Here is a 23,529-nt window from a genome sequence, read left to right as displayed (position 1 = left end):
AACACGCAAGTTTTTTCTTTTTGTTTTTTTGGTGCAAAAAAAGTGCCCATCTTTTTTTTGTCTCAGGACCATTGCTTCATTGAGGATGAGTGAGCTCTAAGAATTCATCTAAAATATCTTCATTTAAAGATGAACAAAAGTCTTGAACAACATGAGGGTGAGAAATTCATAGCATAATTTTCATTTTTGGGTGAGCAATTCCATTAAATGCGACAATGATACACTAAAAATATATTCGCACTACCTGACAAGAGTCTTGTCTTCGATCCTAGTGTAAGAAATACTGATAATAACTTAATTTAGTGATCATTTGGAAAAGTGGCAGAAGGTAGATTTTTCAGATAAATCAACTCTTAAACTGCGTCCGAATCATCACAAATCCTGCAGAAGACCTATTGAAAACTGCATGAACTCAAGATTCTCAGAGAAATCAGGCAAGTTGGTAAAGGAAAAATCATGGTTGGGGTTACATTCAGTATGGGGCTGTTTAAACGATCTGCAAATTGGATGGCAACATCAACAGCCTGAGGTATCAAGGCATTTGTGCTGCCCATTACATTACAAACCACAGGAGAGGGCAAATTCTTCAGCAGGACAGCGCTCCTTCTTATACTTCAGCCTCCACATCAAAGATCCTGAAAGCAAAGAAGGTCAAGGTGCTCCAGGATTGGCCAACCCAGTCACCAGACTTGAACATTATTGAGCATATCTATGGTAAGATAAAGAAGTAGGCATTGAAGATAAATGGTTAGAATCTTAATAAACTCTGGGAGTCCTGCAGGAATGCTTTCTTTGCCATTCCAGATGACTTTATTATTATTAATAATAATACATTTTATTTATAGTGCACTTTTCTCAGACCCAAAGCCCTACAAGGCAAACAAAGCAAAACAAAAAGAACAGTAAAAAGAACACAATAAAATATGAACAATTAAATACAATTGGAAGGTAAAATTAATAAAAATAATCAATCTAAGTTAAAAGCAACGGTAAAAAGGTGAGTCTTTATTAATAGGTTATTTGAGTCTTTGCAGAGATGTGTGGATGCAGTCGTCCAAGCTCATGGAGTCACACAATATTAATTCTTTTTCCACTGCTCCATGACTTTATGTTCTATACTGTCCATTATTTCTGTTAAGTGACAAAACTTTTGTCTAGCAAAGTCAGACCTTACTGTCCTAATTAAAAAAATTAAAATCGAGACATGATCATTTTATTTTGGTAAAATAAGCATAATCAAGAGGCCTTTGCCTTTCAAACAAGTCACTTTTTATAATAAATGATCTACTTGAAATCAAGTTATTACCTGTTGTTCCTAAAACATAGATAGGAGACAAAACTTTTGTCAGATAGTGAATTAGCCACAATGCTATTTTAATTTAGCATACCCATCAAAATTCCATTCATTAGTTTTGCAGACTAACATGACATTAAAAACCAATCACCATTCAGTTTTAAACATTACAAGTCTAGTAAAATATACTGTTAACAATTTCCTGTAGAATCTACAATAACTTACAGTAAATAATTTACAGCAAAATACATAAATACATTTACAGTCCATTTGTCTACTTGTATATGAATTTACAGTATTGTATCTTTACTGTAAAATATAGTCAATTTCACAATGCAAGTTTAATACAGTAACAGTTTACATTACAGTTAAATACTGTGTAATTTACAAAAACAGTGTAGTTTAAAATCCAGCAGTGATTAGCATAGCCTCAGATATAAAGGAATCAATCCTTTGAGGTCATTTCATTTTTAGACTTAACTCTTCTAACAACAGCAGAAAGTACTGCAGTGAACAATAAATAAAATATGCTCTACTGCCTTGAGAATCCCCCATTACCCCCGACCACGTCTCCGAAAGACCGTCTCTACCAGAGGCAAACATGCTTGAGTGTATGAAGTTCAAAGCTATTTTTTTATCCTCTTGTGGTACAAACGGGGAAAGCGAGAAAACACTGAATTCGTTTCTTTTCTCCCAACTTGGTGAACACCAAAACTTATCTTCTCTCTTTCTTTATACATATAGGTCCACCAGATCATTACTGCAATGACATGTTATAGACTATTAAAATATATTAGAGATATATTGTATAATAAATTAAAAGCATGTGATATTTTTAGGTAAAATCAGACTGTGAGAGACGTCAATATGGCCAAGCGGCTCATGCAGGCAATCGATAGACTCTTGAAAGCCTTGCTTGCAACAGCAAATCTACTCCTTACACAGTCAAGAATCAATTCTGCATACAGATTATCCATTTTTAAGCCAAACCAGGATTTTCTTTAAAAGAAAAGAGCCATTACATAAATCTATACATACTGACGCAACAAAGACAGAGACATTTATTTTATAGCATTTATAATTCATGCACTAAAGGGCTTCCCGAGAAGCCTGTTTTTGATATATAGCAAGTGGTCGTGATCTTGTTGTTGTGGAAATGCTCCTTTAGCATTCAGCTCTCGTGTTTTTGTTCACATCTTTTTAAACAAAAAGAGCACAGCCTGCTTCTGTCCCTATTGCATTGCATCACTCTGTTGGTAAATTAATTTTTTTTGCTTTGGGGATGTTTAAACCATCTGAGGCAGAATCTCAAAGTTGCGTGAAACGAAAACTTGTGCCAATATCGATTGAAACTTGGTGAATGCATAATGTCAGGGCTAAAAATTGCTATTTCGCATCAAGGATGCTTGCTAAAAGTGTTTTTTATGTTCTTAAACCTGTTTTCCTTACAAACTGTGATTTTACAAATGATGAACTAAGCATTAGGGCTGCTCCTGAACTCCCAAGAGGAGTTTGCTGTAGAGAGTTAGCAGTGTTTGCTAAGGCCTTAAGGGATAGTTCACCCAAATATGAACATTCTGTCAGCATTTATTCACCTGCATTTTTTTTTTCAGCTGAACACCTCAGAAAATATTTTGAAGAGTGCTGGTAACCATACAGTTCAACCCAGGCTTGCTGAATAAAACATGCCTCTGGCTTTTCTTAAAAAAAAAAAAAGAAAGGAGAATCTTCTTTTCACCGTTACCAACAGAAAAAAAATGGCCATGAGCTATGTTTCCATACATGCAAACCTGGAATATTGCATAAAAACGTTTGCAAATAAATCACAGTTTACAGACAATGATTGAAAGATAACAAAATTGTCACTTTCTGATAAACTGGTGCCAAATATTTTAAAAGAAAATGAATTTGCTGCGGTGGGAGAAACCACTGTGGGACTTTTTTCATATAAATTACTTGCTTCACAAAAGATGAAATGCAGTGAACGTGCATTGGTTTTTGGAGTCACAAAACTCCTCTTTGACAGCGCTGTAGCCCAAGACAGAGTTTTGGAGTTAACAAAACTGAACCATTTTGATGATTGACTTTGGCTTTGAGATTTTAAACATTTTAAACAACATGACATTTTCTATGTTTTATAATGTAATCGTTCTGCTGGTTTGATCATTAATGCACCCATTTTGTTACAACATCATCCTATAAAACAAAGCACAATTTTTTTAGAGATGCATCTCCAAATGTGTTTCCACCATAAAAATATGTAGAAAAAAAACAACTATTAAGTGTCACTAAAACTATATTCAGTTTTATTTGCAGATGCTGTTCTTGAATGCATTTTGGAAATGAAATTACATGTGATTAGTAGTAAAAAAAACCCAAAAAAAAACATTATCAATTCTATACTTTATAAATGACCAATCTTAAACAACCTCTTTGAGTTATAGGCAAGCAAACAAATCTTAGAGGGTCTTAGAGGGCCTAGAGGGTTGTTTTTACCTAACACTGGGAAAAATATGGACAAACACAAGGATGGGTTAATTTTTTTTCACTTAAATTAATTTAGCACTGTTTGATCTAACAGTTGGGTTTGTGTATATTTGACCCAATATCTACCCTTGCAATTATCATTTGTGTGAACACGACTACTGTTAAAATTGTTAATTTCAGTGAATTGTGTGCAAAATTGTGATTTGTGGAGGAAGATACCTTTTTTTATTTTCATCTTATAACAAAAAAAAAAAAGATAATAATAAAACAAAACACATTTGAATTACACACTCTAAGAAATGCTGGGTTATTTAAACCCAATTTTTAAAAAAATATCGATTAACCCAAATATTGGGTTAAATTTGGTCCTATTTATTTTATTTTTGGCTTAGTCCCTTTCCTAATCTGAGGTCGCCACAGTGCAATGAACCACCAACGTATCCAGCAGATGTTTTATGCAGTGGATGCCCTTCCAGCTGCAACCTAACTCCAGGAAACACCCATACACTACGGTCAATTTTAGCACCTAATCCACCTATACTGCATATCTTTGGACTTGTGGGGTAAACCGGAGCAGCCTGAGGAAACACAGGGAGAACATGCAAGCTCCACACAGAAACACCAACTGACCCAGCCGAGGCTTGAACCGGCAACCATCTTGCTGTGAGGCGATCATGCTACCCACTGCGCCACCGTGTTGCTTTTGCTTTTATTCATTTAATTCAAAAAGTTACAGCAGTTGTGTTAATCCCTATTACACCTAGAATTAGATTGAAATAACCAGACATTTTTTTCAGAGTGCAGTTGAGGTAACTCAAATGGCAAAAACTCTTTTATGATTTCTGTTTTAGATCCAGATTTTCTCAAGTGTGGGACAAACCACCTTCCTGGGTGGTATAAAACCTGATTAAAATCTGATTTTTGTTTATGCATCTTAGTCAGAAAAATGTTATCTTACTTTAATTCCTTACCCTCTAACTTATTGTGCAATGAGCTGCTAAGCAATGATCATGTGAGTCAAAGCTCTTTTGTTTATTTCCCCTGCCTATCCCATCATTTTTATGCTGTTGTCTGTTCTCGAAAACAGAATCAATGGCAAAACATCTATTGCTAAATCTAAATCCGTGCATTTGTGTTGTTACTATGACAACCACATGTATCTTTGCGGTTTGAACAGCGCACTTGATTTCAGAAGAAGAATAAAACACGTTTCATTGTAAAGGCAACAAACAAGCAAACAAAACTGAGAGAGCTACTTGCCTTTAACCTCTCAGAAATAAAGGTACTGGAGTTGTCACTAGGGCAGTACCTTTTTAAAAGGTACATATTTGTACCCAAAGAGTCCACAGTAGTACGTCAAAGGTGCATATTAGTGCCCAAAAGTACCTAAAAAGTACCTTTGAGGTACCATTGTGGACCCTTCAGGTACAAATATGTACCTTTTGAATAGGTACTGCCCCAGTGACAGCTCCTGTACCTTTATTCCTGAGTGTAAATGCAACAAACAAGCAAACAAAACTGAGAAAGCTACTTACCTTTAACCATTAAAATGTTTCCCCAATTATTTTTACACATTCAGGGTCTGGACCTATATAACTAAAATGTGCGTTAATTACTGTATCCACTGATATTCAACAATTGCAAAAGAATAAAATAAAGCAAATTTTTACTGTTTAGAAATTGGAAGAGTTCAAGTTTTTGTGACCATATCTATGCTAAAGTATATTCAGCTCTGGCATGTTCACAATCTCAGCCATATTCTCGAAAGTGTCACTTCCAGCATCTTCAAAATCAATACTTTGATCCTTGACAGCTTATTTATTAGATCCACAATCAAGTGAAAGTAGCACTTATGTTTGATTGCACAGCTCTGCAGTAAAGCCATTCACATATAGACAAGTTCAAACTAGCATTACTCTTTGCAGTGCAATATTTGATTTTTTTGTCAGTAATGACATGTTACATCTCCCTGCTTTGATCACAGGCCGACATGGTTGTCCATCCTAACGTGAAATGAACAAAGTTTGAAAAAAGGAAAAATCCCAAATGTCAATGGACCCTTTTTATATTAAAGTTAAGATGAGTATAACAGTCATTATAATCTTAAATCATTAAAAGTTTTTAATATTTTGATTTAAAAAAGAAACTTATATACATTTATATGTATTAGCATATGTATTATCATGTCATCTGTGCATCAAATCACAGAAAACAAACTTCCACTTGTGTAAAGCGTTTGTAATACAGTGTCCATGGTTACACAATTTTTTATATATATTTCAGCAAACTGGATTGTAAAAAATTCACTGCTCTCTAGGTTGATTTAATTATGATGACTTCTGCTTTTTGAGAAACCCGGAAATGTGAAAAGGGTCCATTAGGTGTGTTGTCAGAGTGACTGACCGTAGTATTGGTAACCTCCCTACAGACGAATCCAGCTTAAACCAGGCTAGGCTGGTTGGCTGATTTTAGCTGGTCGACCAGCCTGGTTTTAGAAGGGTTTTGGCCATTTCCAGCCTGGTCTTAGCTGGTCAGGCTGGGAGATGACCAGCTAAAACCAGCTTGACCAGCCTAGCCAGGCTGGGAGTCCAGTCAAAACCAGCTATGTCCAGCTTAAACCAGGCTGGTCAAGCTGGTTTTAGCTAGATTTAGCTGGTCATTTTCCTACCTGACCAGCTAAAACCAGGCTGGAATGGCTGGAAACCAGCATGGAAATGGCCAAAACCCCTCTAAAACCAGGCTGGTCGACCAGCTAAAAAAATTTTTTTCAGCAGGGCTAGTAACCAACAGTAAACAAGGCAAGAAAGAATTCCAAAACCGTCTAAGCAAGTGCAACTTTTTTGCAATTTAATGTTTTATTCAAGATTTGGTGCTTCCATCACTCTTGGGATACTTTAAGGAAGTAACATGTGTTAGCTACCTGTTTGCAAATTGTTTTAAGCATATTGGAGAGTTTATTGATCTCCCTGGTGATGCATGGAAATGTCCTTGAGGTTACAGACAGATCAATGAAGGCTCTGAATTAAGGCAACTGTCATTGAGTAACTATTATTACTAATAATGTTTGAAGTCGGGGAAGTACGGAGGCGCAGTGGGTAGCAAGATCGCCTCACAGCAAGAAGGTCAGTGATTTGAACCCAGCTGGGTCAGTTGCCATTTCTGTGTGGAGTTTGCATGTTCTCCCTATATTCGGGATAGTTTCCTCCGGGTGCTCCGGTTTCCCCCACAGTCCAACGACATGTGCTATAGGTGAATTGGGTATGCATAATGGACTGTAGTGTATGTGTGTGAATGTAAGAGTGTATGGGTGTTTCCCAGAGTTGGGTTGTGGCTGGAAGGGCATCCGCTGCATAAAACATATGCTGGATAAGTTGGCTCTGTGGCGACCCCTGATTAATAAAGGGACAAAACCGAAAAGAAAATGAATGAATGAATGAATATTTGATGTGTGTGTAATCAAAGCTGTTACCGTAATCAGAGCTACTGGAACAATTTAAATGCACACCTTCCAGCCAATCAGAATCAAGAATGAACATATTTGAATGAATGTTTATTTTATTTCATGCAATGAAAGTGTTTTTTAAAATGGTTTGGTCATCCTTTTGGCAAAGCATTCACTCAAATTAATTTAAAAACAGGATACTGTAAAATATCCTCCTCCTTTTCTGACCACAAAAGATTCTTTCATTCCACTGTTTTCTCTTGCGATAACACTTGTAATAGTACTTGTGTTGGTAGATAAAAACCGTGAAATATTTGTGGCCTCCCATGCAGCTTTTTAATCCCCAAAAAATCTGGGTGAGGAGCATTTCCACAGTGTGCCCATCCCTTGGCCTTCTGGCCGTGAGCAACAGGAGTGCATTGTGGGTGGGAGAGCAGTCTTGGCATATTCAGGAGGACAGCTGGTGACAGACTGTTTGTTCTTCTTTAGGACGACAGCCCGGCGCAGTCAGGGAGAGGTCACCTTCTCAAAGCTTTACCCAGCTCTGAGATGCAGATTCTTCTTTCTGTCTGCTTGTCTCCACCTCTCTCTGACACTAAATATAATGTATTGGCAGCAGTTATGAAGTACGTGCGAAGACGCCTTGCTCTTTAGCTGTTTGCGCAAACACTGGATGAACTGATATCTCTTCTGCCGATAAAAGCGGATTAAAAGACGAAACAGTCAGGAATATTTTGTCTGAGAGATCAAGAGTGATTGAATTAAATTTTACATGACTCAATGGTTAACACAATCGCCTCACAGCAAGAAGGTTGCTGGTTTAAGTCCTGGCTGAACCAGCTGCCATTTCTGTGTGGAGTTTGCATGTTCTCCCTGTGTTCGCATTGGTTTCCTCCGGGTCCTCCATTTTACCCCACAGTTCAAAGAAATGCGATATATAGGTTAAGTAGATGAACTATACTGTCTGTAGTGTATGTGTGTGAATGAATGTGTATGTTTGTTTCTCAGTACTGGGTTGCAGCTGGAAGGGCATGCGCTGTGTTAAACATATCCTGGATGAGTTTGAGGTTCATTCCGTTGTGGAGACCCCTGATGAATAAAAGAACTAAGCGGAAAAGAAAATGGATGAATGAAGATTTTTTCCTAGATCAAGCTTCAGTGGCATTTCGCAAACCTCATATATTCTTACTTAGAAGTGCAGGACTATCTTCTTGGTCCCACTTAAGATTTCCTCTGTGTTCACCCGCTGTCCATTAAGAATGATTTTCTCCCCAACCCACCTGATCCCCTCTAAATTTAGATCTACTTTCCAGAATCATTCATACATTTTCCTTTGGCCTAGTCCCTTCTTTTATCAGGGGTCTCCACAGCGGAATGAACTGCCAAATTATCTAGCATATGTTTTACACAGCGGATGCCCTTCCAGCTGCAACCCAGTACTGGGAAACATCCATACACACTCATTCACACATATACACTTCACTGTAAACGCTTATAAGTTGAGACTACTCAGATGATTTAAGAAAAGTGATTCCCTCAGTCCATTTGAGTAATGGAAAATCGACAACTCAGTTAATTGACTTGACCAAATATGGTTTCTTCATTTAATTAACTGAAATGTTTAAGTACAGCTAACTTGCATACTGTTATACGAAGCTCCAGAACCATTTAAAAAAGCTTTAAAAACAGTAAAAACAACTGTTTGTCAACGTTTCTATTCCTTGTTAGATTATAGTCCACATTTACAACAGGCAAGACAATGTGATGCCATTTAAAGTCATCAGGGCAACATACCATACCCTGATCTGATTTATTCTGATCTGAAGTTGAAGACAAAGGCTTTTATTGGGATGTACAAAAGTGTTCTTGGAGCTTTTTATGATTACAGTTGAACCACTGAAGTGTTTTGACAATGATTTTGCTTTCTTTGGACTTTGAACATCTCTGGAGCATTGCTGTCGATGGAGGATGAGGGAGCTCTCAGATAACATCGAAAATATCTTCATTTGTGTTGTGAAGATGAACGAAGATCTCAGGGGATTGGAACGACATGAAGGGTGAGCAATTAATGAGAGGATTTTCATTTTTGGATGAACAACCCTTAGGAAGACCTTAATTAGTGGGTTTAGATGTGTTTGATTAGGGCTGGAGCCAAATTCTGCAGGAAAGTGGATAAAGTGGGCCAGAGTTGAGTTACAGCACATGCAAGCTGCGTCCCAATATAATGGATGTGTAACCCAATATGTGTTAAATGTGCAATCTTTTTCTCAAGAAAAAAGAGCTACTCTACTTTGTGTTAAATTTTTACTCCGACAATTCAGCACAGTTACCTGTAATAGTGAATCTGGACCCTTGGTGTGTTGTCGCGTATTTAAATAGAGTCAGATTTAATGTCTGTAGTACATTAGGAACAGTAGCTCTCAGAAACAACCACTGAGCTGAAACACCACATTGGTAGCACTAACCAGCATAAACCAGACTGGGTCAGATGGAAATTTGACATAAACTGGAAAAAAAAATCATTGGTCTTTTGTTGGAGGTGGGTGTGGATGTGAATATGTACACCTCTGGCCACCAACACAAAAGAGGGTCGGCCCAGGCTGCAGAGCGGCAGTAATGAGCAACTCTAAGAGGTGTGGGGCTCTTTCTATATTCTGCCCCTCACTGAGGGGGTGTGAAGCAATATCCCGCTGCACAAATATCCCCCCTCAGAGCTAACAAAGGACCCTTAATGACAACCCCAGTGGCACTGCTCCAGCTAGTATACAAAGCAGGACAAGGCAGATGACGGGGGCTTTCACAAATGTCTGTCTGGGTGAAAATGTGGGCTGCTGTGGCTGCTGTGGACCACTTAAGAGTAAAAAAAATCTTTGTAAACTGTCCAGCTTAATTCAGATATTTTATTAATAATTTATTATTTTTATTTATTTATTTCTCATGTTTAAAAAGCTAGTTGGTTCTATTAGTTTGCAAAGCATCAATGCTTCTAGTAAAGTCTTTTTTAGTTGTTAGTGTGTTATGGTGGTGATCTGCTACATCCTTTAGCTTTGAGAGTGCTAATGAAGAACTTCAAAGGTAAAACTGTCCCTTGAGGTCACAGCGCTCAGCTACTGTAATCGAAAAATGTGAAAAGCATGCAGTCAAAAACAGAACAGAGTTACAGCACAGGGATGGGAAGAGGGGTCTAATTTGCATAACTTAAATTTGAGCTGCCAAAGTGGTTCTTTGCAACTTAGCGATCCCTGTTTCAGGAATATTCATATGTGCATTTATTTAATTTCATGCTCTGTTTTGTAGATATTCTGCTTGGAATTTGCTAATACGGATGTATTGGGAAAACTAAAGAAATCCCATATAGAGGTCTGGTACACTACCTGACAAAAGATTCTCACAGAAATCTGTCAAGTTTGGTAAAAAAAGAATCATGGTTTGGGGTTACATTCAGTATGGAGGCGTGCAAGAAATCTGCAGAGTGGATGGCAACATCATTAGCCTGAGGTATCAAGGCATTTGTGCTGCCCAATACATTACAAACCACATGAGAGGGCAAATTATTAAACTGGACAGCACTCCTTCTCATACTTCAGCCTCCACATCAAAGTTCCTGAAAGCCAAGAGGTCAAGGGGCTCCAGGATTGGCCAGCCCAGTCACCAGACTTGAACAGTATTGAGCATGTCTGGGGTAAGATGAAGGAGGCATTAAAAATGAATCCAAAGAATCTTGATGAACTCTGAGAGTCCTGCAGGAATGTTTTCTTTGCCATTCCAGATGACTTTTTTAATAAGTTATTTGAGGGGATGTATGGATGCAATTCTCCAAGCTCATGAGAGTCACACACAATATTAATTCTTTTTTCACTGCACCATGATTTTATATTCTATGCTGTACAAAACTTCTGTCTAAGCAAAGTCAGACCTTTCATATGTATACATTCAGTCATTGCCTTTCATATAAGCCACTTCTGATACTTGGATATCCTAAAACTGAGACAATAATTTTGTCAGGTAGTGTATATGGAAAGATAGTAATTGCAAATACGTGATGCACACACTCCTATTTGAATTTCACACACACACACACACACACACACACACACACACACACACACACACACACACACACACACACACACACACACACACACACATATATATATATATATATATATATATATATATATATATATATATATATATATATACATTTGTCATATATGCTGTTTGCCGTTGAAAATACAACTATGTGTATATATGTTAAAATATATTAGTTATAATTTTAGATTTGTTCATATGTCCATATATTGTATATAGTTCTTTATATCAGACTTCTATCTAGGAAATAAAATGATATTTATCGACATAACCTGAATTAACCTTAAACAAATTTTACATATAACAAGGTTTAAAAATAAAGGACATTAAATGTGCTGCTTTTATCATTTGCCTTTCACATTTTTATAACACAACACAAACATGCATAATCTATGCACAAAATTCTCAGATTTTTCATTTATACACATGCATGCTAACAATTTAAAATTGTATTTCAAAAGTCTTTTTTGAGTCTTATATTTAATAAACTATATATTCTATGTCAGATCTGCAATGCCTTCAGGCTGATACCATCTGTAGCATTATGGCACTGGCATCTAATGGCAGCCATCTGAAGACATGCCCTACCTAAGAATGAGATCTCTGTTAACATCTCAAAGCAGTTGAACTATGTGGTTTGGTTAGAGGCCAACAGAAAATTGACCAGGTGTTACTCTGCCATGTACAGCAGTGTAATGATGTCATAAACACTGCATGTTAAATCTTGCAACCTACGCCATGAAAAATGGCTGTATTTGAAAACAAACATAGAGTAATAATAAATATGGTTTCAGTTGTTAACACTTTAGTCAGGTAAAATAGGTTCTTCTTTGAACGTTTTATATATTTTTGTTGTCGTATTGTGAATGCAAAAGGTCTTATCTAACTTTGCAGAATAAAACGCACAACCAACAAAGCTGAAATATATTAAAATATTGATTCATAAATGTTTATGCTATTTAAAGCATGTTGAGGCTTTATAGAGTAAAATATTACTAATGAAGCTCAATATTCAGAAACAGATTTAGTGATTTAATGAATTTTAACCATTAGACCAAAACAGTCCGAATATACACCCAAAAATAAAATAAAATAATAATGTTAATGATAATAATAATAATAATGTTAATGATAATAATAATGTTAATAATAATAATAATAATGTTAATGATAATAATAATAATGTTAATAATAATAATAATAATAATAATAATAATAATAATGTTAATAATAATAATAATAATAATAATAATGTTAATAATAATAATAATTATTATTATTAGTAATACTAATTACTTTTTACTTTTTTATTTTAGTGTAATGACTACAAATAAAAAGAAGTATTTTCTCAATGCTAAATAAGCGACACAATTTCACAGCAATTCGTAACTTTTTGATATAGTGGCTAATTTGTATGAATTTGTACTCTCATTCATACAATTTAGTACGATTTGCTTGACGGTTGGTTTAGGGCAAGGATTGGATGCTACATCTCCTTTTAAAAATCACACGACTGAACTCGTATGGATTCTTACGAATTAGCCACTAACCTGACAAAACATAAAATACACTGTAAAAAATCTAGAATTTTATGGTTTATTTCTAGCAGCTGTGGTGTCGGAAAAAAATACGTAAAATAATGGTTGTTAAATTACAGAAATTTACTGTAAAATAACAGACATTAAAGTACAGACACTTCCTAAAATTTTAATTTCTGTAATTTAACCTCTGCTATTTTACAGTAAATTTCTGTAATTTAACGGCCGTTACTTACTTTTTTTTCCGGCACCCCAGCTGGAAAATTGCAGTTTTTTTAACAGTGCAGTTACTTTTCCTCATGAGATCAGGCTGGAAAAAATGTATGTATGTATGTCTGTATGTCATTGGACTTAAACGTGTCTGATATATTATGTTAGAATGTTCGGACATAATTCTGTTTTACTAGGTCCCAGTGCTATTTGGAGGAGCCTATGTAGTGTGCAAGCATGCGGTAGCACCACAAATGGATATAAACCATAAAAAATATATAATGTATTTGTGTTAGTAGCAGAGAATTATCAAAAAAGATTCTGTGTCCATGTTAAGCAGTTTTAACGTATAACATACAGATCGCTGGCAGTTAGCTCTCTGCAACTCTCACATGAAGCTAAGCAGGACTGTGCCCAGTCAGTACCTTGATGGGGGACTACTTGGGAAACCTAGGCTGTTACTGGAAGTGGTGTTAGAGAGACCAGCAGGGGGTGCTCAACCTGCCTTCTGTGTGGGTTCTAACACCCCAGTATATTGATGGGGACTCTATTCTGCTCAGTGAGTGCTGTCTTTCTAATGAGATGTTAAAACCGAGGTCCTGACTCTTTGTGGTCGATATAATATCTCAGTATGTCCTTAAAAAAAGAGTAGGGGTTAAACCCTGTCATCCTGTTCATTATGGCCTCCTCACCATCCCCTTCATCATAATTGGCTTTATCACTCTGGGCCCTATCATACACCCGGCACAATTTAGCGCAAGGCGCAGCGCAATACTTGTTTGCTAGTTTCAGCTTGGCGCAAGAGTCGTTTTGAGGCATTGCACCATGCTGTTTAAATAGCAAATGCATTTGCGCTCATATGTGTGCCCATAGGCGTTCTGGTCTAAAAAGCAAGGCGTTCTAAGGAGCACTGCTGGCGCGTTGCTATTTTGAGAAACTATAGATTTTTCATTAGACCAAAACAAACTCTGTCTAAACTCCAGCGCAGAGTTGCGCCTTGCTTACACACTGCTTAATAGCCTACACACAAGATGTAGAGCAATACACAAATATCTTTACATATGAAAACATTTAAATATTAAGGATATATAGGATATAATAAGAATAGATATAGGATATAAATATAAAGGATTAAAATATTACAAAACATATTATTTTCTAGCTTACATAAATATAAAAAAACACTGTTTTTTTGCCTTCTTCATCTCGGGAGGCTTTTTCAGTTCATTCATAACAATTTGCTTTTGTATAATGTTATTACTATTAGCTATATCCATATGTATATTTGTTTTATTAAAAACAAGCTTAGATTTGCCCACCCGCAGGTTTTAGACCATATGGGGCACAGCATGTGTTTTAGGATATAACTCAGGTTTTTAAACAAACTTTGTTATTATTGTTCATTTATTCGTTTGCTGGAAATTAGAACTGAATTTAGAAATAGTTTTGACACAAATATTTGCGCTTAACAAACGCAATTAATTATTTATAGGCTAATTGATGTCTGTGCGTAAAGGTTTCCCTATCCAAGAGCGAAAGTGAAAGTAGATCAATTATCTCTCATTTCGTGTTTAACTGATTTCTGTTAAAAAAAACTGTTATCTTTTAACTGTTTGCTTGTGAAATGCTCAGTTTTTCCACATCCACTTACTTTACATCCTGTAAATAGCAAATGCGCTTATGATGCAGCTGACTCTTAAAGGGAATGGGAGATGAGACTATGATTGGTTTATTCTCAAAACACACCTATAACTCATGAAGAAAATAAACTCAACCCTTTTAGACCATGCGCCACGGCGCAAAGCAAATTTTCCCGTCCCTAAATAAGCTAATATGGATTTTGACACACCCTGAAAGCGTTTGCGCCCTGCGCTTTCCGTTTTGCGCATGGACCGTCAAAATAGAGCCATCTGTCTCTGCGGTGTGGTTGCTGTCGAGTCATCCAGGTGGATGCTGCACACTGGTGGTGGATGAGGAAATTCCCCCAAAAATATGTAAAGCACTTTGAGCGTCCAGAAAAGTGCTATATAAATGTAAATAATTATTATAAGAAACACTAATGTTTAATTTTTTGTTATTCTTCTTGTAGTTGCATGGTTGCCACCAGTAGGCATCCACAGCGTGCTTAATTTCTATAAAAAGTCCCATGACACAAGTTAAGATTGTCTTTTTTTTTCTACTGTAACGTAGATTAACTTGAATTGGTCGTAAAATGAGAAAAAAATGTGGGTGGGTGCATGATTTTGATCTTTGGGAACTGATTAAACTGTTAGAAGATGTTAAAAATAAAAACAAGATTGACGAATGGATGAAGGCAGAGCAAAAACGAGATTTGGCTGCAGCCAGAAGTTAACACAAATTATTTGTTATTTATCAAATTTCCCATTAATTGTATTATATTAATGTCTACCCCAATCTAACCCTAAACTTAACTGTCACAGTACTGTAAAAATATTAATTAGGCTGGCTTGTGTAGCAAGCCAGACTATTGTTATCCTATTTTTCTTCTGAGACTAAAAATTAAACTCTATCTCCTCCTAGAGCTTTCAAGCTATGACCACCAAACTCACACCAGACCTCCAAACCTCCTCTGACTCGGGTTGCTATATCTTTTCCGATTGATCCGACTTTTGGTTTTCCGAAAAACGTCCCGGGACCGTCTGAAAAATCCCATTGACTTATAATTGGACCAAACTTTGTGACCTCATAACTCTGCATCAGACTGTCCTACAGGCTTCTAACTGAGCTAATTTAACTCAGACTACCTAACTGCCAATAACTGATGAGCTTTTTACTTTCTGGCCACACCCTAGCAACCACCTTTGGGACCCTAGAAACTGTCCCATAGACTTCCACTGCAAAAGACTCTCATTGACTTTACATTGGATCAAACTTTGTGAGCTCACAACTCTACATCAGACTGTTGCACAGACTTCTAACTGGGCTCATTTAACTCAGACTACCAAACTAACAATAACTGATGAGCTTTTAACTTTCTAGCCACACCCCTAACAACCAGATACGGGACCCTAGCAACTGTCCTATAGACTGCCATTATAGAGGTTCAGATTGATTTCGTCATGCTGCAGTGTGAAAGAGACATGGGTGTTGCTTTTAACTGTTCATACTGGCAAGAAGCTTTGATAGATCATCAGTCTAAGCTGTCAATCCACTCCATAGCAACAAAACAGACTAACCTAGCAACAATATAACAGCAGCTATATCTCAGTATCAGAACATCGTAGAGAAGCGGGGGTTGGCTTGTTTGACTTATGGGTCCCACTTTATATTAAGTGTCGCTTATACCTGTGAACTTACATGGTAACTAGATGTGTAAGTAGTATGTAACTACAGTGTTTGTACACACTGGTACATAGTAATTACTTGTGTAATATTGGTGTAACTACACACATGTAACAGCCCACTGAATAGTATGTGTAAGTACAAATGTGTAACAGGACATTGGTAACAACACTAAGAAAGTACACATCTGTAACAAGAATTATGTAAGTGCAATGTGTAACAACAGTATGTACTTGCAGGTGTTTTCTCACTTCCACAACTGTTTGCATACCATGTACTTGTGAACATTGTATGACAGAAATAAAGCTTCATTAGAAGGTCTCACCTTGTGATACCAGTGTAATTACAGGGTAAATCCACATAAACTGTCCACTCAATATAAAGTGTAAAATAGTCACAAATTACTCTTTAACTTGTAAAATATCCTCTGTGCAACACTTTATTAACAGTGTACTTACATGATAACTCCACAGGAACTGTCCACTCAATATAAAGTGTAAAATAGTCACAAATTACTCTTTAACTTGTAAAATATCCTATATGCAACACTTTATTAACAGTGTACTTACATGGTAACCCCAAAGAAACTGTCCACTCAATATAAAGTGTAAAATAGTCACAAAATACTCTGTTACTTGTAAAATATCCTATATGCAACACTTTATTAACAGTGTACTTACATGGTAACCCCACAGGAACTGTCCACTCAATATAAAGTGTAAAATAGTCACAAATTACTCTGTAACTTGTAAAAATATCCTCTGTGCTACACTTTATTAACGGTGTACTTACATAGAAACTCCACAGGAACTGTCCACTCAATATAAAGTGTAAAAAAAGTAAAATTACTCTTTAACTTGTAAAATATCTTCTATGCAACACTTTATTAAGTGTACTTACATGGAAACTCCACAGGAACTGTCCACTCAAGTGTAAATTTGTCACAAATTACTGATTCATCCACTGATGAATCCATGTACTTCTCACCTACATTCTGAAATGTTCCATGTTAATTCTATTGTAACTGTGAACCTAAAAGTAATAGTATTAAATTCCAAAGTATTAATCCACAAATGTTTTTCAATAAGTAGACTATAGAGGACTAAAAAAGAGAAAACATGCAGCAAAGGTAAACAATGTTTATTAACATTTTTATACTCAACAGTGCAACACATATAAAGAAAAACCTTAGAAATATGGCTGCAATATAGAACCTTACAGACACTATTAAATTAAAGAGATTAAACATAATCCCATAAACAAAAAAAATCTTAGAGTAAATTAAAACTTTTAGATAAATGTTGGAAGTAACATCATATCACATTAAACGTACAGCAATTCACATTGAAGGGATAGTTTACCCAAAAATTAAATTATTAATTACTCCCCCTGCTGTTATTCCAAACCCGAGTCCTTCATTCAGAAAATAAAATAAAAAAATCTACTTTTTTATTTTATTTGTAAAAATATTTTAGCTGATTATTAATTTATTATTATTATTATTATATATTATTATATTATATATATTTTAGAATTATCTGACCCTCCATAGAAAGCCAGAGTTGCAAGGCATTTAAAGTCTAGAAAGATACAGTACCAATAACATCAAAAGAGTACATTTGTCTTCAGTGGTTCAATTGTAATGCTATGAAGCTATGATAATACTTTTGTGTGGACAAAAAACGCATTATTTTACATTTTATTCTCTTCAGTGTCATTTCAGGTCTCAGGGGTTGGAACGACAAATGGGGTAACAATTAATAACTACTGATGTGAATCTACAATTTAACTTTAAACAACATCTGCACATAAGAGATTTGTATATTTCTATCTGAACTTATACTTTATTGGCAGAAGTTTGCGCTCTTGTTTGGCGTTTTCAATGACAGATTTTAAGTCTGTTGTCAGCGACTGCAGGCACCTCTTGGCAAAGTCAAAAAGTTTCTCCTCCTTGGTTCTGAATTTAGGGATGCTTCTGTAAAACTCAGCATCAACAAGCTGAATTTCAGCCACAACAGCTGTTAATGCGAGAGTATTACGGTCAACCCCAACTTTGGCACATGCTTTACTAATGCTCCCTTCTTTTTTATAGGCATTGAAAACTTTGTTGTACCGCCTTAGTACGTCATCAGGGGTTGTTGCTGTAGAAAGATAAAAGCTTAAGAAGAAATTAAAAAAAACAAGCAAACAAAAAAAAAACAAAAAAACAATGTGTGTCAAATACTTAAATGCACAAACCACACAAACCTGGCATGACCTATTGTGAATTAGTTTTTCCAGGGATGTCCCACATGGAACGAACATATATGAGGATGTATGCACAAACATGAAACCTATAAGCAGTATACAGTATATGCACATATATGATAGGCATGGGACGATAACCATTTTCAAGGTATGCCGCGGTTTGGAAAAGTCAAGGTTTTAAAACTGTACAACAGTTTTCAAGGGGGGACAACAGTATCTCTAGCAGAACATATTCCATTTTAAATTGTAAAAAACATGTTTTGAAACAAATAAAGACAAAATGAAGCAAAATTCATTAATTCATTTAGCCCGACACATTTACTGCTCCAACATATTTTAAATGTTTCACAAAATAAAATATACTGTGTTCAAAACAAAATGTACTGTTGTTTTTTACACAGACATTTAAAAAGAAAATATTTTTGAGCAGTAATTACAATACTGTGATACCGTGATATTTTTATCCAATGTTATCATACAGTAAGAATCTTATACAGGCCCATACCTAATATATGATAATAAATATGTGTATGTATATGCCATATATAGGCAAAACTGAGGTGCATATATGTGCATATACATGCCATATAGGTCTCCTGTAATGCTTCTTTATATCCACATATAAGCCTTACATGTACATACAAGATATACTAATAAAAAACAAAATGCAAAAAAATTATGTGCCAACACTTGAAATTTTATTCACATGTAATTGGCATGTTATGGAATTTAACTATGGCAAATAAGTGAGGAGATGAAAAGCTATGATGTCTACATGTTTTCCTGAAACATTTACAAGGCCAATTCTTTCTTGTATTAAGATAGTGAAAAAGAAAGAATAACAAAAGCTTTTGTGTTTTAAAATATTTTTTCTGTTCAGTTTTTTTGTCTTATTTTTTTATTGTACTATTTGATTGTTTTTAAGTAAATAAAAAATGCAATTTATTATATTTACCTTGTCTAGCAGCTATAGGTTTTAATAATTTAACTAATATGTAGGTAAACATATAGGTAAACATATATATGTACATATAAACATACATATAAGCACATATATGTGTACATACAGTATATGTCTACATATATGCATACATACAGTATGTGTACATATATGAATGTGCATATATGTACATATATGTACATATAATATAGGAAATGGCCAATTTTTATGTCATATATATTAAAAACCTATATCAAAACTTATATGTTTATATAAGTTGTATCTATCTATCTTAAAACATATATATTTATATAGGTTCTTTCCATGTGGGGTTCTATTGACTAAGTACACATCAACAGAAAAATGGCATTCAAAAACAGGATATATGCTTACCACGTGTGCTGTGCTTGGTAGATTTTGACCTGCTGGCCCTCTTTGTCTTCTTATGACTCTTTCTCTTCTTCCGAGGAATATCACTATCAGGTGAATCTGAAGAGGAGGAAGAAGTCATGGACTCCTCATCAGTGTTACTGGTGCTGCATTCAGTGCTTGTGTCCAAGACTTTTTTTGCCCCTCTGTCTATGGAAAAAAAACAGATTTAGTTACATAAAAAGGCTAGCAGGCTTAGGCTAGCCACAGATGAGACTTTATACAAATCTTAACCAATTTTAAAATCATGGAATAAAACAGACATACTGTTTCTTACAGTCTTACAGCTAGAAATTAAGTCCAAAAAGAATATGGTTAATAAATTTGTCTAGTTTTTATAACATGTTTGTGGCTCCCAAATTTTAACAAAGCGCGAGGTTTAGAATAAAATGTGTTTTTGTTTTTTTTTTTTGTTAAAGGATCTTCCGTCTTGATCAGAAGCAGTTAATAATAGGTCAAACCCCATTCAGGGGTTCAAATCAAACTTAAAATCAGCAACTGTAGTATGTGGCCAGCCTTAAAAATGTAATCTATTAATACTACTCAGTTCAGGATTGATGTGAAAGTTTAAAAAGTAAAAAAAAAATCTACTTGCTCAGTAAATATTAATTTCAAATCAAACACGTTAATACAACAAAACAGGTTTCTTACTTGACAATTTTAGGACAGTTTGGCGGAGAAAATCTCGTTCCTGTTTAAGTGTTTGTATTGTCTGGGCCATGAGCATCAGCTTGTCTTTTTCCACCATTGAGGAAGACCCATCACCTTGTCCTTTAAAAACAAACAATGTAGCAAAATACAGTTATGGTACATACATCTGGTACATACATCTGGTACATAATGGTACATACAAGTGCCTGCTAAATAACTAAAAATTTACCTTGTGTAATATGGAGTATATAAAAGTGGCATTAGTGCAAGATCAAGTATTTATATTTCCATAAAAGTACAATAAAACAAGACTGGTATTGGCTGTTTTTTTTTTTGTTTTTTTTATTGTTAAAGCTAAAACATTTCAGCAAACAGTTGTGGTAGATGTGGTTCATTTTCAAATACGTTGGCTTGGTCTATCTTATACCATGATTGCACATTCAAAGTAATTTCTTTCTAAGTAAATACAAACTCACCTGGTTCTGGAGTTATGGTTTCCACCGCAACAACAGAAAGGTCATTGTCATCGTCTTTATCATGGTGTACTTTATGAATTTTTTGGGATGATTCAGGCGGTTCTGTAAAAACAAAAAAAGAAAATGGTTGCTGCTCTTGTCTGTCAAACTACCGCAACATTACTGGAGCAACAACTTCTAAAACACTTCATGTAAAATGGTTTAACTTCGCCAAGAGTATGATCAGTTGGTTATCAATTTTTTTCTCAAACATTTTACCCACTTTTATTTTTTCCTGTAGGACCAATATAGAAAAAGCTTGATGTGGCTTAAATAAACAAATAAAAACATACATGTGTATTTGTAAACAAATTTAAATGTGCATTGTGTCCTAATATGATAAAAAAAATTATTCAATCCTACATTAATTTTCTTGTTGCATTTATAAGGGTTAAAATTAAATTTAAATAGACTAGTGGTCAAATGTGCTGATCACTGATTTCACCATTAAAAATACAATCAGCAAATGTGTTTTTTTTTTTGCATATTCAGCACTATTTGTATATGGTTTTACAAATAGCATGGTTAGTTATTAGTGTATAAAAAGTGTGTACAATAAACTATAATTTAAAGTAGTTTAAGTATAGTAACATTAATTTTTTTATTTAGTAAAGGCTTGCTTACGGTTAAGCATATTGCACATAAAAGTGAACTTATATCTAACCTTTGTTAGTCAGTGTAGATGAGTTAATGCATGAGACTACTAATATTAACGTTAAATCATTACAAATCATCGAACTGTAGATTAAATTACCTTCACTCAAGAGGTCAGCTTCAGCTTCGCTGCGTTGGGGGCAGTTCCTCTTCAAAGAAATCGTCTTTTTTCGTGGCATACTGAAGAAAAATTCGCTAAAGAGTTAGGGCTAACAATTTGCAAAAAGACGCATCATGAGAGAGATAACCGTCTGCTCTGATAGGGAAGTTGGCGGTTCATTCAGTAGTCCAATCAAAACTTACGTAACGTGACGTGACAACTGTGACGTTTCGTTGTAAACAGCCAGTTATCGACAAGGCGCCAAATTTTCAAATAGGAAAGCAAGGCAAGCGGCTTTCAGTTATACATTAGCTGTATCTGTTATAGCGCTATGCTTACAGGGAAATTAAACAAGATTATACGAATTTGCAGCGGTGGAAAACATAGAAAATTAGTGATCAAATGGCTACAGAGAAAAGGCTTGCTTTGTAAAGCACCTCATTGTCGCCAGTGTGGAAAAAAGATGAGTATTAAAGCCCACAGTGGACGTGATGGTTACATATGGTAAGTAACGTCAAGCACAAAGCTTGTTTAACTCGCTGTTTTGATTGCTAATTTTAACATAATTTAAGTAAGTTTCCCTGAATACTGTGTTATAGATTATCATAATTTTTTCACTTTTATTTTAGGACATGCCGAAGAAACAAGCATCGCAGAATTACACTCTCCATTCGCAAAGGATCACTGTTTCATAACTCCAGAATACCTTTGGTAAAGTGGATGGAATACATATATAGGTAATCTAATAATTATAAACTTAATGTCATTGCGGTCGATCGCTAGCCTCGTTAGGTCATTTTCATGTGTAATATAAATGTAAGATTATCAAGAAATATAGTTTAATACTATTTGCCCAGCCACTTCAACAACACACTCCTTATTGTTTATGAATAGAGATTGTATAGGTGAAGAATCTGTGTTATATCTGTGCTAAAATACATTTTATCTGAAAAGCTAGCATTGTAAATATATATATATATATATATATATATATATATATATATATATATATATATATATATATATATTTATATATATATATATATATATATATATATATATATATATATATATATATATATATATATATATATATATATATATATATATATATATAATTAACCAAAACTATTTTCTTATAAGATTTTCACAGGGTCTACATTTAAGACAAATTGACTTGATGGATGATGGTGTTGCCAAAACTTCAACAACATTGTCCAGAATGAACAAATTGCTCAGAAAGGTAACTTAATAATAACATATGCACACATATACAATGCAGGCTTTTTCACTCTTACATTTAACAGCACCTTACTCAACCAATTCAATTCAATTAGGTTCATTAGTACAAATTTCCTATGGCTATTTTTTACAGGTTTGCATCAAGGCATTGAGTAATTTGAAAAGAAGAACAGGCCTTAGAGTTGGTGGAAAGTCAAGACAGAAGTTTGTGGCCATAGATGAGTCCAAGTTTGCTCACAAGAGAAAGGTATGTTTGATGTGAAAAGGTTTATACTGTATACTTAGTAATTTTTACTATGTTGAAATACTAAAGTTCATTAACCTGCATTCAGTAATACTTCCAGAGTTAACATCACATCAAAATAGCACATGTAATCAAAAGCAG

At 35.0% G+C, this 23,529-nt stretch overlaps 2 protein-coding genes across 6 annotated transcripts in view; one reads left to right on the top strand and one right to left on the bottom strand.

Moving 5' to 3' along the window:
- mcama (melanoma cell adhesion molecule a) overlaps nt 1-23,529 on the top strand; it is a 638,953-nt gene that overhangs the window by 487,614 nt on the left and 127,810 nt on the right. The gene's annotated exons all lie outside the window — the stretch shown is intronic.
- On the bottom strand, nt 17,491-22,060 carry LOC147844441 (uncharacterized). Of its 2 annotated transcripts, none has more exons than XM_087254631.1 (5): nt 21,903-22,060; nt 21,110-21,211; nt 20,634-20,753; nt 19,947-20,132; nt 17,491-18,507 (listed from the first exon to the last, which is right to left on the bottom strand). In XM_087254631.1, the coding sequence occupies exons 1-5, from the start codon at nt 21,979-21,981 to the stop codon at nt 18,194-18,196; spliced, it is 801 nt and encodes a 266-aa protein (XP_087110757.1). In that variant the 5' UTR covers nt 21,982-22,060; the 3' UTR covers nt 17,491-18,193. The 2 variants fall into 2 exon arrangements, with proteins under 2 accessions (XP_087110757.1, XP_087110758.1); XM_087254632.1 differs by having other exon boundaries at nt 18,371-18,524.

The sequence above is a fragment of the Danio rerio genome, chromosome 5 (genome assembly GCF_052040795.2).
Source record: "Danio rerio strain M-AB ecotype USA chromosome 5, GRCz13ab, whole genome shotgun sequence".
Classification (NCBI taxonomy): Eukaryota; Metazoa; Chordata; class Actinopteri; order Cypriniformes; family Danionidae; genus Danio; species Danio rerio.
Note: the sequence above shows the minus strand (reverse complement) of the source record. Positions and strands in the feature narration are given on the sequence as shown.